The sequence below is a fragment of the Canis lupus genome, chromosome 13, assembly GCF_011100685.1.
Source record: "Canis lupus familiaris isolate Mischka breed German Shepherd chromosome 13, alternate assembly UU_Cfam_GSD_1.0, whole genome shotgun sequence".
Classification (NCBI taxonomy): domain Eukaryota; kingdom Metazoa; phylum Chordata; class Mammalia; order Carnivora; family Canidae; genus Canis; species Canis lupus.
Genome location: NC_049234.1, coordinates 44,879,696 through 44,892,046, shown reverse-complemented (window position 1 = coordinate 44,892,046; position 12,351 = coordinate 44,879,696). Strand labels below are relative to the sequence as shown.

General features: G+C 33.4%; 1 protein-coding gene across 2 annotated transcripts in view; it reads right to left on the bottom strand.

The window, feature by feature from the left end:
• The window catches only part of SLAIN2 (SLAIN motif family member 2), a 77,032-nt gene that overhangs the window by 49,733 nt on the left and 14,948 nt on the right, over positions 1 to 12,351 (bottom strand). For both annotated transcript variants that reach the window (XM_038556040.1, XM_038556041.1), the window contains exon 2: positions 451 to 599. In XM_038556040.1, the coding sequence (XP_038411968.1) occupies positions 451 to 599 (149 nt within the window). The remainder of the gene's footprint in view (positions 1 to 450; positions 600 to 12,351) is intronic.

The following is a 12,351-nucleotide window of genomic DNA, read 5'->3' as shown; positions in this document are numbered from 1 at the left end:
CTCACTGAGCCACCCAGGTGCCCCCATGGATATTATTCTTTAGGATGAAGAAAAATAAAAATGAAAAGATTGGGAGGAAAAAGCTATTAAGTAACAGCACAGGGTTATGTACATGACATGCTCGCACAATGAGACTCAAAAAACACTACCAATCAAAGAAGCGCCTTCCTAAAAACATACCTGCTCATCATTTACCTGGTTTTTTTTTTTTTTTTTTTTTTTTTTAATTTATGATAGTCACACAGAGAGAGAGAGAGAGGCAGAGACACAGGCAGAGGGAGGATCAGGCTCCATGCACCGGGAGCCCGATGTGGGATTCGATCCCTGGTCTCCAGGATCGCGCCCTGGGCCAAAGACAGGTGCTAAACCGCTGCTCCACCCAGGGATCCCCATTTACCTGTTTTTGATTAAAGAAAAGAGATGAATTTACAAGTAAAATTACAGACATACCTGACATAGTTTGATCAAGTTTGTGGATAAGAGACTTTTTAGCACATTCAACATCAGGACTTGGGTAATCCAAAACTTGCCTGCACCAAACTAATGGACTGACTGATTTCTGCAATGGTGTTAGTTTTTTCTTTGGTGATGAATACAGCCTAGAAGAAAACAAAAACAAAAAAAGAGTAACATTCATTATTAAGCACAAGGTTATAAGATAGAGATCCTATCGGACAGATTTAAATTGGGAGGGGCAGCACTGTAGGTGCCAAGGAGTATCTTTAAAATCATCCATATTTTACTTTATACATAAAAAGAAAATGATACTAAAACAAGCAAAATTAACCCAAATTTCAAATATTAAATAAACCCAAATGAAACCGACTGTCCAATCCTAAAATATCTTATTTTTCTGTTACCCTCCTTACAAAAACTATGGACAAACATCTGTCTTTACAATAGTTTTTTCTGTTTTCAGTAGTATTGGACCAACTCCCTAATACAACCATATTATTAAATATTATCTAGGAGACAGAATGAAGAGATAGTTTTCCACTTCCCAGTTCTCTTCCTACCTCAAACCACACAAAAACCTACCACTAGTAATTCATTCCTTTTAGTTAAGCAGTACCCACTCTGTAGCCCTCTTTTTAAACCATGATATATCAGAGAAAAATAATACTTTAAATCCTTGGTAACAGTATGACTCCATCTATAAAATTCACTTCAGTCTTGGGAAAGAATAGGACAGTATTTTATAAGCTCCTGTGGAAGGTATTAAAAAAAAAAGTGAGAAGACACGGGAGGTAAACACTTAAATTTTCTACTTCATAGTTTTTTCCTCAGATTGGTCTAGATTATGTCAATTGATAGTGATTTATTTCAAATATGATGCCATATGAAAAATGTGAAGTTACTTGAATTTTAACCAGAGTGGTTTTCAAATTAAGATATTTAAGTGGAATTAATGAAGTAAACAAAAGTATACTTTGATTTACCCACATAGTTAAATATCTCAATAAGATCAGGAGTTAGCAATTTCACATTTTACATTAATCAAGTTAGGGCAATAAAATGAAGCATCTTCTGATGTAAATATTTAAATATATCTGTACCAGACTTGATGAACTTTCTAGTGACACTATATACATTTTCTATCCCTTTTCTCATCTCCCCTTAGGTGTGTCACTCACATCAACTATTTAGCTCTGATTAAGATACTTAAGACTAATAGAGTGAATAATCATTTCTCTAGAAATGATAGAAAATTTTAAGGTGCTTTTAGAATATTTAAAAAGACAGAATCTACTATAAGTGAATAAAACAATAATTCAAAATAAATCACAGATGATGAAGTATCATCATCTCTCCTATACCCCATGAAGGGTAGCTTTCCTATTTTTGTCAATGGCATCATAATTCTTTCAGTTATAAAGGCTAAAAACTTAAGAGCAATTTTGGATTCCTCTGTTTTATTTCCTACCTTCAATAATCTGTCACCAAGTCTTGCTAATACTACATGCACAAACTACCTTTTCACCCACTGTTCTATATTCACTTCCCTAACTGGCAATAGAGACTGCTCCTTCCTTCCACTAACAGATAAAAGTTAATGTAGCAACCTGTACATTCCTAGAGTGATGAAAAGAGGGAGACTGATTCAATTAATCCTGAGTATGCCAACTATCTCTTATCACTCTCTCCTCTTATTTCAGTGTCTGAAATCTAAAAACGGAGGGTTGTGGCCCAAATGGTATTGGCACAAAATTATTCTTCAGTCAAGGAATCTTTGACTGACGTACTTCTAAGCCTACCAAAGAACACATAAACTGGGTTGTAACTTGTAACTGGATTCTCTTTTATCAAGACCAAGGTGTTTTAGTCCCTGAATTTTAAAGAAAATCCCAAATAAAAAACATTTGAGTAACTATACATATTATTTCTGTTTATTGCAAACACATAGACTTCAAAATAACTTTTGCCTGCTAAAAGCATTTTTCTCATTCTGGCACTTTTGAAGTTTTTGAATAATATTTGGTTTAATTAAGAGAGACTTAGTTCTGATGGACGCTGCTAGGGTATCGATGGCTAATGCAATTTACAACATGTTGAGATTAGTCAAGCTTTTACTTGCCAAGAAAATTCAAAACCTATAACTTCATTACCCTAATTCTGCTAAAATTAAGTCATAAGGCCTCCAGCCCTAACCAGCATCAACAATGTAGGAGGCAAGGGGAAATGAGCACCTCATTTCCCTTTCCCAGTCCTCTACATGTCAGTAGAGCCCAGTATAGAGCTTACTTTACACCCCATCTATCTGGAAGAAGGGAGTGTGAGCCAGGGCTCCACTTTTACTGACATGATGCCAACATGGCCTGGCAGGGAGCTCAACATCTATCCCACTCACTACATCTAAACAACACTGTCGTCTAAAAAAGAAGAAACATGTTTATCAGTCTCACAACATAACACAATGTCCAGGATGCAACTAGAAATCACTCATTATGCCAAAAAAATGTTAAAGCAGGAAAACAGAATATACTTGAATCAAATTGAAAACAAAAAGCAAAATGGCAGACATGATTAATTACATTAAATGTGAACAGACATAAATAATCCACTCAAAAGACAAAGATGGTCAGACTGGATTAAAAAAAAAAGACCCAACTATATGTTATCTACAGAAGAAATATCTTAGATTCAAAGTCACAAGTAGGTTGAACTAAAAGAGAATATATACCATGCGAATAGTAACCATAAGAGAGCTGGAGTTTAAGAAATATTACTAGTAACAAAGAGAAACATAAAAAAAAAAAAAACCCAGCAGGAAGGTATAACAATCAAATATAAAGATACTTAATAAAAGTAGTAGAATAAAAGAGACAATTGAGAAATTTTATTTGGAGTTTTCAATAGCTCCCCTTTGCTAACTGAAAAAAGAGCTACGTGGAGAAATCAGTAAGGATACAGAAATCTTGAACATTATCAATCACTTTTACTTTACTGACAATTAGGGGGCACTCCACCCATCAATAATAGAATACAAGTTCTTTTTTAAGTGTACATGGAACATTTTTCAGGTCAGACCAATTCAATCATGAAAAAGTTTCTGAATTTAAAATACTTGAAATTCTTCAAAGTTTGTTTTCTGGCTACAATGCAATTAAATTAGTAATCAACAAAGAAATTTAGTAAATCCCAAATATTTGGAAATTAAACAACACACTTATAAATAACCACAAGTCAAAGATTATAACACAAGGGAAATTAGGAAATATCTTGAACCGAATAAAAACAAAAATATACGAATATTATGTAATCAAGACAGGAGAGGAAAATTTATAATTTTAAACATTAGGAAAAAGAGATCTCAAATCGACATAAAAAACGTAAAAAAATAAGAACAAATTAAACTCAAGGCAGTCAGAAGGAAAGAAAATACAAACATTAGCAAAAATCAGTGAAATAGAAAAATAGAGGGGGGGAAAATACCCCAAAGGTGTTGCATTGTGAAGATCTAAAAATGGTAAATCTTTACATTTACCAAAGAAAAGTTAGAAAACACTAATAACCAAAATTAGAAATAAAGAATGAACACTGCTATGATCAGGATAATAAAGGAATACTATGAACAATTTTATGCTAACAGGTAACTCGGATATACAAATTTCTATAGAAAGATATGTTACCAAATGGGACTCACAAAGAAACCGAGAATCCGAAGAGGTTTACAAAAAGAAATTGGAACTAGTAATTACAAATCTTGCAAAGAAAAAACCCATGCCCAGATTCACTTTATTAATGTTATCAATATTAAGGAAAAAAATAATACCAATTCTACACAACTCAGAAAAATAGATCTAATGGTGAATAGGCTGAGTTACTCTAGGACTGGAACAAAGTCAAGGATGCAAACTCATCATTTCTAAACAAAGCCATCCTGGAGTGTGTAGCAAATATAAGTCAAGAAAAAGAAATTAAAGATATACTGAAAAGAAAGAAGTCAAATAGTCTTTATTTTGTAGGTGATATGGTCCTGTATTTAGTAACACCTCTATAGGAATCTACGGAAACCCACAACATCCAACTAGGATAAATGTGCTTAGTAAGGTTGATATAAGATGAATAGGCAAAAAAATCAATTGTATTTCTATACCTTATCAATGAACAATTCAAATATGTTATAATAAATGAAGTACAAGAGTTGTGCATTGAAAGCAAACATTGCTGAGATAAAATAAAGAAGACTTAAACAAATGGAGACCTGAAGACTCAATACTGTCAAGATGTCAGTTTTTTCAAACTGATCTACACAACTGAACATAATCCTTAAAAAAAAATCTCAGCAGGCATTTTTATAGATATGGCAAGCTAATTCTAAAAGTTATATGAAAATGTAAAGGGCAAAGTATGGCCAAAACAATTTTGAAAAAGAGAAATCCTTAAAACAAAACAAAAAACCCCTGAAAATCTCTGATCTTACTTCTTTTTGATCTCTTCTATACAAGAAAACCTGTTTTTCAAAAATATGAATCTGAGTATCTTAATATTTCTGCACTAAAATTCTGTGCCACATTCCTTTTGCTCTTATGATTGAGTCCTCCGCAAAAAATGGCCCCCACAGCCCCTGAGGCATGAGCAGTGATCTGTTGTGGTACTTTTTTTTTTTTTTTTTTAAGCTACATTTCTCATCCTCCTCCACCACCCAAATCTTAATAACAGCCATATGGTACTAATTTCTATTCCTGGAAAGCCCAATACTTTTGCTTCTAGGTCACATGTGCATGTCGTTCTTTTGCCTGAAATAAGCTCAATTCTACTTTTTGCTTATCTCATCCTTCTCTGCCCAACCTCAGCCCGCCCATTCCTACTTTTCACTGCATCTCAGCTTAAATGTCACTTCATCAGGGAAATCTTTCTTCAACATCTCTCAGAAGAGCATCTTTGCAGTCATTTAAACATGCCCTATCAAAAAGGAAATTCCTCTAATATTCATTCTAATTACAAAATTACCTATTTTACAACTTTGTTCACTTCTGTCCTTTTGAAGTTTTTAAGTTGGTATTTATAAGCTGAAAAGAGACATTTAAAAATTAGGAAATAAAAATGCTAAAATATGGGTGAACCTCAAAAACATAGTATATACTAAGTAAAAGAAGCCAGCCACAAAAGACCACGTACATACTATGTGATATCATTTATATGGAATGTCTAGAATAGGCCAATCTATGAGGCAAAGAAATAGATTAGTGTTTGCCTAGGGATGGGAGAGGGGCAGGGAGAAGAGAAATAGGAAGTGACTATTAATGGGTACATGGTTTCTTTGGGAGATGTTGAAAATATTCTGAAACAAGAGTATGGTGATAATTGTACTAATCTGTAAATATACTAAAAATCAATGAATACTAAAAACCATAGTACAGTTTATTTCTATTTTTTTTAAGTTTTTTTTTTTTTTTTTTTTGACAGAGAGCTCAAGCAAGAGTGTACAAACACAAGCAGGCGGAGTGGCAGGCAGAGGGAAAGGGAGCCCAAGGCAAGACTCATCCAAGGACCCTGGCATGATAACCTGAGCTGAAGGCAGATCCTTAACCCTTTGAGCCACCCAGTCACCCCACAGTACACTTTAAACAGGCAAATTTTATAGTATGTAAATTATCTCAATAAAGTTGTTTTAAAAATCTGTTAGAAATAAACCAGCCCTCAAGATACTTTTTCTCTTAGAAGGACCATTACAGAAGAATTGAACACCATTAAATATAATTTATATATATAAAGACTGAGAGAACTAGTAAAAATGTATATAAGAGTACTATGAAACTGACAGTAATAAATCATATTTTGGCCCATATGTCACACATACCTATATAATATGATTGGTGATAAAAACAGCTAAGAATATAAGTTTATTACTTTTTAAAAAGTAACAATGCCTTTCAGTAATATAGGAATGTACAAATGTAAGGAGTGGTAATAACCTCCCTCTCCCTACCAGTTCTATCCTCCCAAATTATTTAGAGTTTGGAATGTGTCTCTCCTGATTTTCTGATAAACAGTAGACATATAATTAAATGATGGAAAAATAAATAAATAATGGACAGGAAGGGAAACTGGAGTTACTTTGCTGAATTTATGGTAACCATAGTAATCACTTTTCATATTGTAGTCGGCTGAAAATAAGTTAGTGAAGCTAACAGCAGCAAAGATTTAACTTAAAGGTAAAAATAAAAGTTACATTAAAATTGTTATTGGAATGAATTTTAGATTAGTGTGTAAAATTTTTACAGGCCAAGGAAAATAATCAGATTTTAACACCTCAAAATCATCCTTCTCTATTTATTAAAGCATATATGAGGCAAAAAAAAAAAAAAAAAAGAGGCTCTGTCTTCACAAAATTCAATGCATAATCTCTGGTACAGTGATTGACATTTAGAGATGATTAAGTATCTGCCATCTGAATGAAGACTGAATAAAACATGATTACAATATTTAAAAATACACATGAAGAAAGGTAAAGGAAACATCAAAGTGACTATTTTGAGATTATAATTTTGTTTCTATTTTTATAATTTTATGATTTTTTAAAAAGCTTTCAGTAACAGAAGTATCTTTGGTTTTACCCCAAACTAAATATAATTTAATTCTAAAATTCTTAGAATACATCACTTTATAATGATTTACCAAGCTTTCCTAGTCAATGTGGCAATAGGAAGTGTTATTATTCATATTTTATCAAATGTTTATTACATGCTAGGCACGGTTTCAATATTTTAAATATACTAACTCTTTAATCTTCACAATAAACCCCTGAATAGGCGCTACTGTAATCCCCATTTTACATATAAATCTGGTCACTGAGGCACAATGAGATAAATGACCTGTCTACAGTGACAAAGTTATTAAGCGACAAACAGGATTACTCCAGGACCTGTGTTCTTAACTATTATATTTTACTGTCTAATGAGGCTCCTGGCTGGCTCAGTCAGCAGAGCAAGTGACTCTTGATCTCAGGGTTGTGAATTCGAGCCCTGCATTGGGGGGTAGAATTTGCCTTGAAAAAAAAAAAAAAAAAGGCTCCAATGTAGTATCATTCTAATGGCTCCTGCTGTTCTCTGTTCTCTTTTCCTAAGCCCTACCAACCATAAAATATAAAGTTGTAATCGATCCCACTATTACAATTAAAAAAAAATTACAACTCCATTCTCAATTGAAGAAAAATATCTTCAGTTCATATATATAGCAGTTTTTTGAAATTTTAGATTGATCATGCTATTAACTATTATACTTGGCCCATTAGCTGACTTAAAGACATATATACTACATTTATATAAAGAAATATAAAATACTCTTCTGGTTTTTAGAAAATTATCATTGGTATTACTACTAATAATGGCAATTATTAGCAAAGCAAATTCACTGATAAATTTTTACAACAGTTTACAATCACTGAAGTGACACTAGCTACAGGGTAGGGAGGATACACATATAAACAGAAAGTATGACAGCAAAATACAACACAGTGAATCAAAAAACAGAGCAGAGCACGCAAGCAAGCCAAAAAGACTGAAAAAAAGCTTTAAAATGGTGAATTCTAAAGTTTTAGACAGTGACACTCTTACTTCCATTTTCATTGGAAGTACCACTCTCTTGATTCTCATTCCAGCATGGCAAGAGTTTTTTAATTTTAAGAAATTCAAAACAGTTTTGATATTCACTGGAATTCACAAAAGTGAGGTTGGAAATTACTTCTTCAAAAACACAATCTTCTGTTGAGGCATAGCCACGTACTGCTTAGAAACAATAGTTATAGTGAGACCAACCTAGAGTGCAACAATCAAAAACTAAAGGTTCTTTTGGTGTATTGTTTTGTTTGAGAAAAGATATCAGAAAGGCTGAGAGTCTCAAACTATACTAGACTGCAAATTTTGACAATAGCTGCAAAAGCAAGACAGTCCTTAGTATACTGACTAAACATAGAATTTCAGCCACAACCACATACCTAGATAACAATTACTACTGGTAGCAGAACTTTTCAGCCAAAAGAGAACATAATTACATGTGTATATATTTACATATATAAGTTACATGTATATGGAGAGTGTATGTTAATTCACACTGATTCTTTTAGAGTACCTTGCTTGTTAATAACTAACTTTATTGGTGAAATGCCTTAAACAAGACTTTATCTATAGGAGCCATGGTACTTAAGGCTAACAAGTCATAACTTTTAGCAAATGACATGTCCTTCAAATTCCAGATCATAATGCATACTATAATGACTTTTAACAGTTTGTCAACTAAGGTTACGTTTTACAAATTAATACATTTCTCTTATTGTGAAGAAAGTTCCTGCACAAATATCTGAGAAAAGATATGAGAGCATAAACTTAGAATCCACAATATGCTGGTAATAAAGGTTTATTAATACAATAAAGATTAAACACCCTTCTATCAGAGAATTTTCTATTTGCAGTATTCCTACTGGTTCTAAAATTAGTTTCTTGGGTCGCCTGGGTGGCTCAGCAGTTGAGCGCCTGCCTCAATCCTGGGATCGAGTCCCGCATCAGGTTCCCGGCAGGAAGTCTGCTTCTCCCTCTGCCTGTGTCTCTGCCTATCTCTCTCATGAATAAATAAAATCTTTAAAAATGAGTTTCTTGAATTATAAATTTAAAATATTTTATCCGCTTTGTGAAAATATGAACAAAATAGGAGGAATCTAAATACTATATACATTATATATGTTCATTTTTATTTCATTTTTATTCATATTTATCAGTATGTTATATATATTATATATATATGTTTAAATATTTGTATTTAAATATATGTGTTTATCCCCAACAATAGGTTAGCCTAAAATATCAGGTAACTGAAGTGTTAAAGAAAGATCTGGCAATATTTTTATGTCACATGCCAGAGGAGAAGTGAGAATGATACACTGTACTCGGTTTATAGAATTAAAGTTAATATTAAGACCAGCTCAGACATTCTCTTCTCTTTTTGAGTTACATAAGAAGAAAGAGTGGCTATGTAAGGATTCCTGGACATATACCATATACTGAAATGGTTAAAACACATAAAATACTTTTGAGGCGCGAGAGGGACAGTATTTTTAGAACTGGCATTGTCCTAGAAAGAAAACTGAATCTAGTCCTCAATTGTTAGAATTTATAGTTGTGTACGTATATACAATTTATATATAATTATATAACTGTCTTTCATATGGGACTCAAAGCATCTCAAAGGCAGGAATAGTACTTCCCCATCATTTCTTTCTTTTTTTTCTTCCAATTTCTTATGCTCTATTCTCAACCCCAAAGAAACCTGCCCCACACAAAGAAAAGGAACTCAATACTGCAGAATGATAGAAATAACTATAAAGAATCCATAATAGGGCACTGTACTTTTGAAAAATTATACAAAAAGTCCATAGTTATTCTTGATTGTTCCACTTAGTAACTCTAGTTGCAAGATGGGAACTGATTTTTTTCTATTTTAATTCATATCCATTCTATTTCTTTTCAAAATACTCATAACAAAAAACTAACCAGGATCTCCCCAAATGACAGTAATCAAATTATCCCAGGGTCTTCAAGCGGATAAATTTAGCCTATTCTCCAGTCCCTTAACTCTCTTCCTTTCCCCATCAGTTTTTCTCCGTATCACTTATTAAAGTTTAATTACCAAAACTAGAAGTGATGACGTAAGGGTCTGAAAATACACATTACAAAGTGTAAAAATTGAGCTTTTTTATTTCTTCACACATTTTCTATATCACAGGATTTTTGTTATTCTATCAACTGCTGACTCACAAGATATTACAATAAATTTGTTCCCACTATTTTATAATTTATCAGAAACTTAAATTGAAGAAGTCTTTGTTTCACCATAATCAACTATTCTTTGGACATATGTGATTTTCAAATAGTTCTAATCCTAATCTTTCTAAGTATCACAGAACTCCAAGGGTTTCCTACAAACACCCCCCCCCCCCCCCAAAATCAAGTACCTCCAAACATAAAATAGCACCACTATTTTTTTCAATGAATGAAAAATTTTATGTTAATCTTGACTGTTTTCTCTCTCCACATACTCAATGTGCTCAATCAACACATCCTATCAATTCATTTATGCCCCTAAAATCCATCCCTTTTCATTTCCGCTGACTTCACTCAAGTCGAGACTCTCATCTCACCCAACATAAGCAATTATGATAATCTCAAGTGGTTTCCCCATACCTACTAGACTTTTACTCCTCCAATCTATCCTCTACCCACCACCATTTAGCTAAAGTACAGATCAGTAGAACATTGTTTCACAGCTCAAAAACTTTCCTATCGGATACAGCCTACAGCTTAATTTTTAAGATCCTGTTATCTCATCCAAAACTACATCCTTTGATCTTCTCTCCCATGTACACCAGTAAAAAACTTATCCTGCCAAACCGCCCAAATAAATGTTCATTTTATGTATCCTGGACAGTTAAACCATAGAGGTCTTTGTTCCTAGTTCTTTTTACTATGGGGGCGGGGGACAGAACTTCCTTTCCATTTTCCTAGTCTAATTCAAGCCTCACTTCAAGACCAATTCAAGGCTTATCTTTTTTCATGAGGCTGTCCAAACACCATAATTCTCATGCCTACTTCTTATCACCTTAACATACTACCCTACTCATAGTAAGTACCCAAAGTATGTGTGACTCCTAGGATGACTGGTCACATCCAGTTTGCCCAGGGGAATCCTAATTTAAGCCTGTTTTGGCATCCCAGCACTTCTTTGACTTTCAAATAGTGTCCAGGTTTGTACAATAAATTACTTTAGTTTTTCTTAATTTTCAGAACATTACCATTTTATGACTTAGAAATGTGAAGTATTACTAAATTACTAAAATGCAATACTTATTCCTGCAATATAGCACTAAATATTTCTGGTTAAGTTGAGGCTGTATCATAAGTATGCTGTAAGGCAATACTCGTGGGGATTTTGCCTCCAGGGGACATCTGGTAATATCTGGAGGCATTTTTGTCTGCTATAACATCCTACAATACACAGGACAGCCTCCATAACAAAGAATTATCTGGCCCAAAATGTCAATATCCTCATATAAGAAAGCTAGTAAGACCAAAATGCTATTATTAAACAATGTAAATGTCTTGTAAGAGGAACAAAACTAATCTGATCTTTGATCATTTAGTAGTTTGATATGATTTTTATGTAATCAATTATGAATACTTGGGATGAAATGGAAAGAATATCACTCAATACTTTGGCTTGATTTCGAGTTGCCGCATGTGCCTCTGGGTGCAAGAAGTTGATAAAACTCAGAGGCTCAGTTTTCTAACCTTTAAGCATAGCTGTGCCTTCTAGTCCCATCTTAATACTATTGCCATACTAATCTTTCCAAAACACCATTTTGGTAAGAATATTACAACACTCAAAAAAATCTCTTCCTAGATTTCACAGGCTGCCTACAAATATGGTCCCCAACCCAATGATTCAACTTTGTTTCTCACTTGTTTCCCAACATACTTCACTAAAGTATCTTCACAGGCTTTCTCTTTACTCTACTCAAACACAGACCTTATCCTTTTTGATTCTGACAGAACAGCAAGAAATACCCTTCCACCTGTACCTAAACCCTTTGTTCCAGTTGTCATGTTCAAGGCCATATAAGCCCTTCTTCTATGAACTCTTATTGTTGGTTTTGGAGAAAACCAAATTTCGTGTTCATTCTGTTTCCAAATTAAACTGCAAGTACTTTGAAGGCTTACTATCAAGTTCCACTTGGTCGTTTAAACAAATATTAACATAGCAGCTACCATTGGCCAGGCATAGTGCTAGAGAGGAATTTAAAGATGAAACAGCACAAAACTAGATAATACATAGTGCTATTTGTTAGCCTGTCTCATT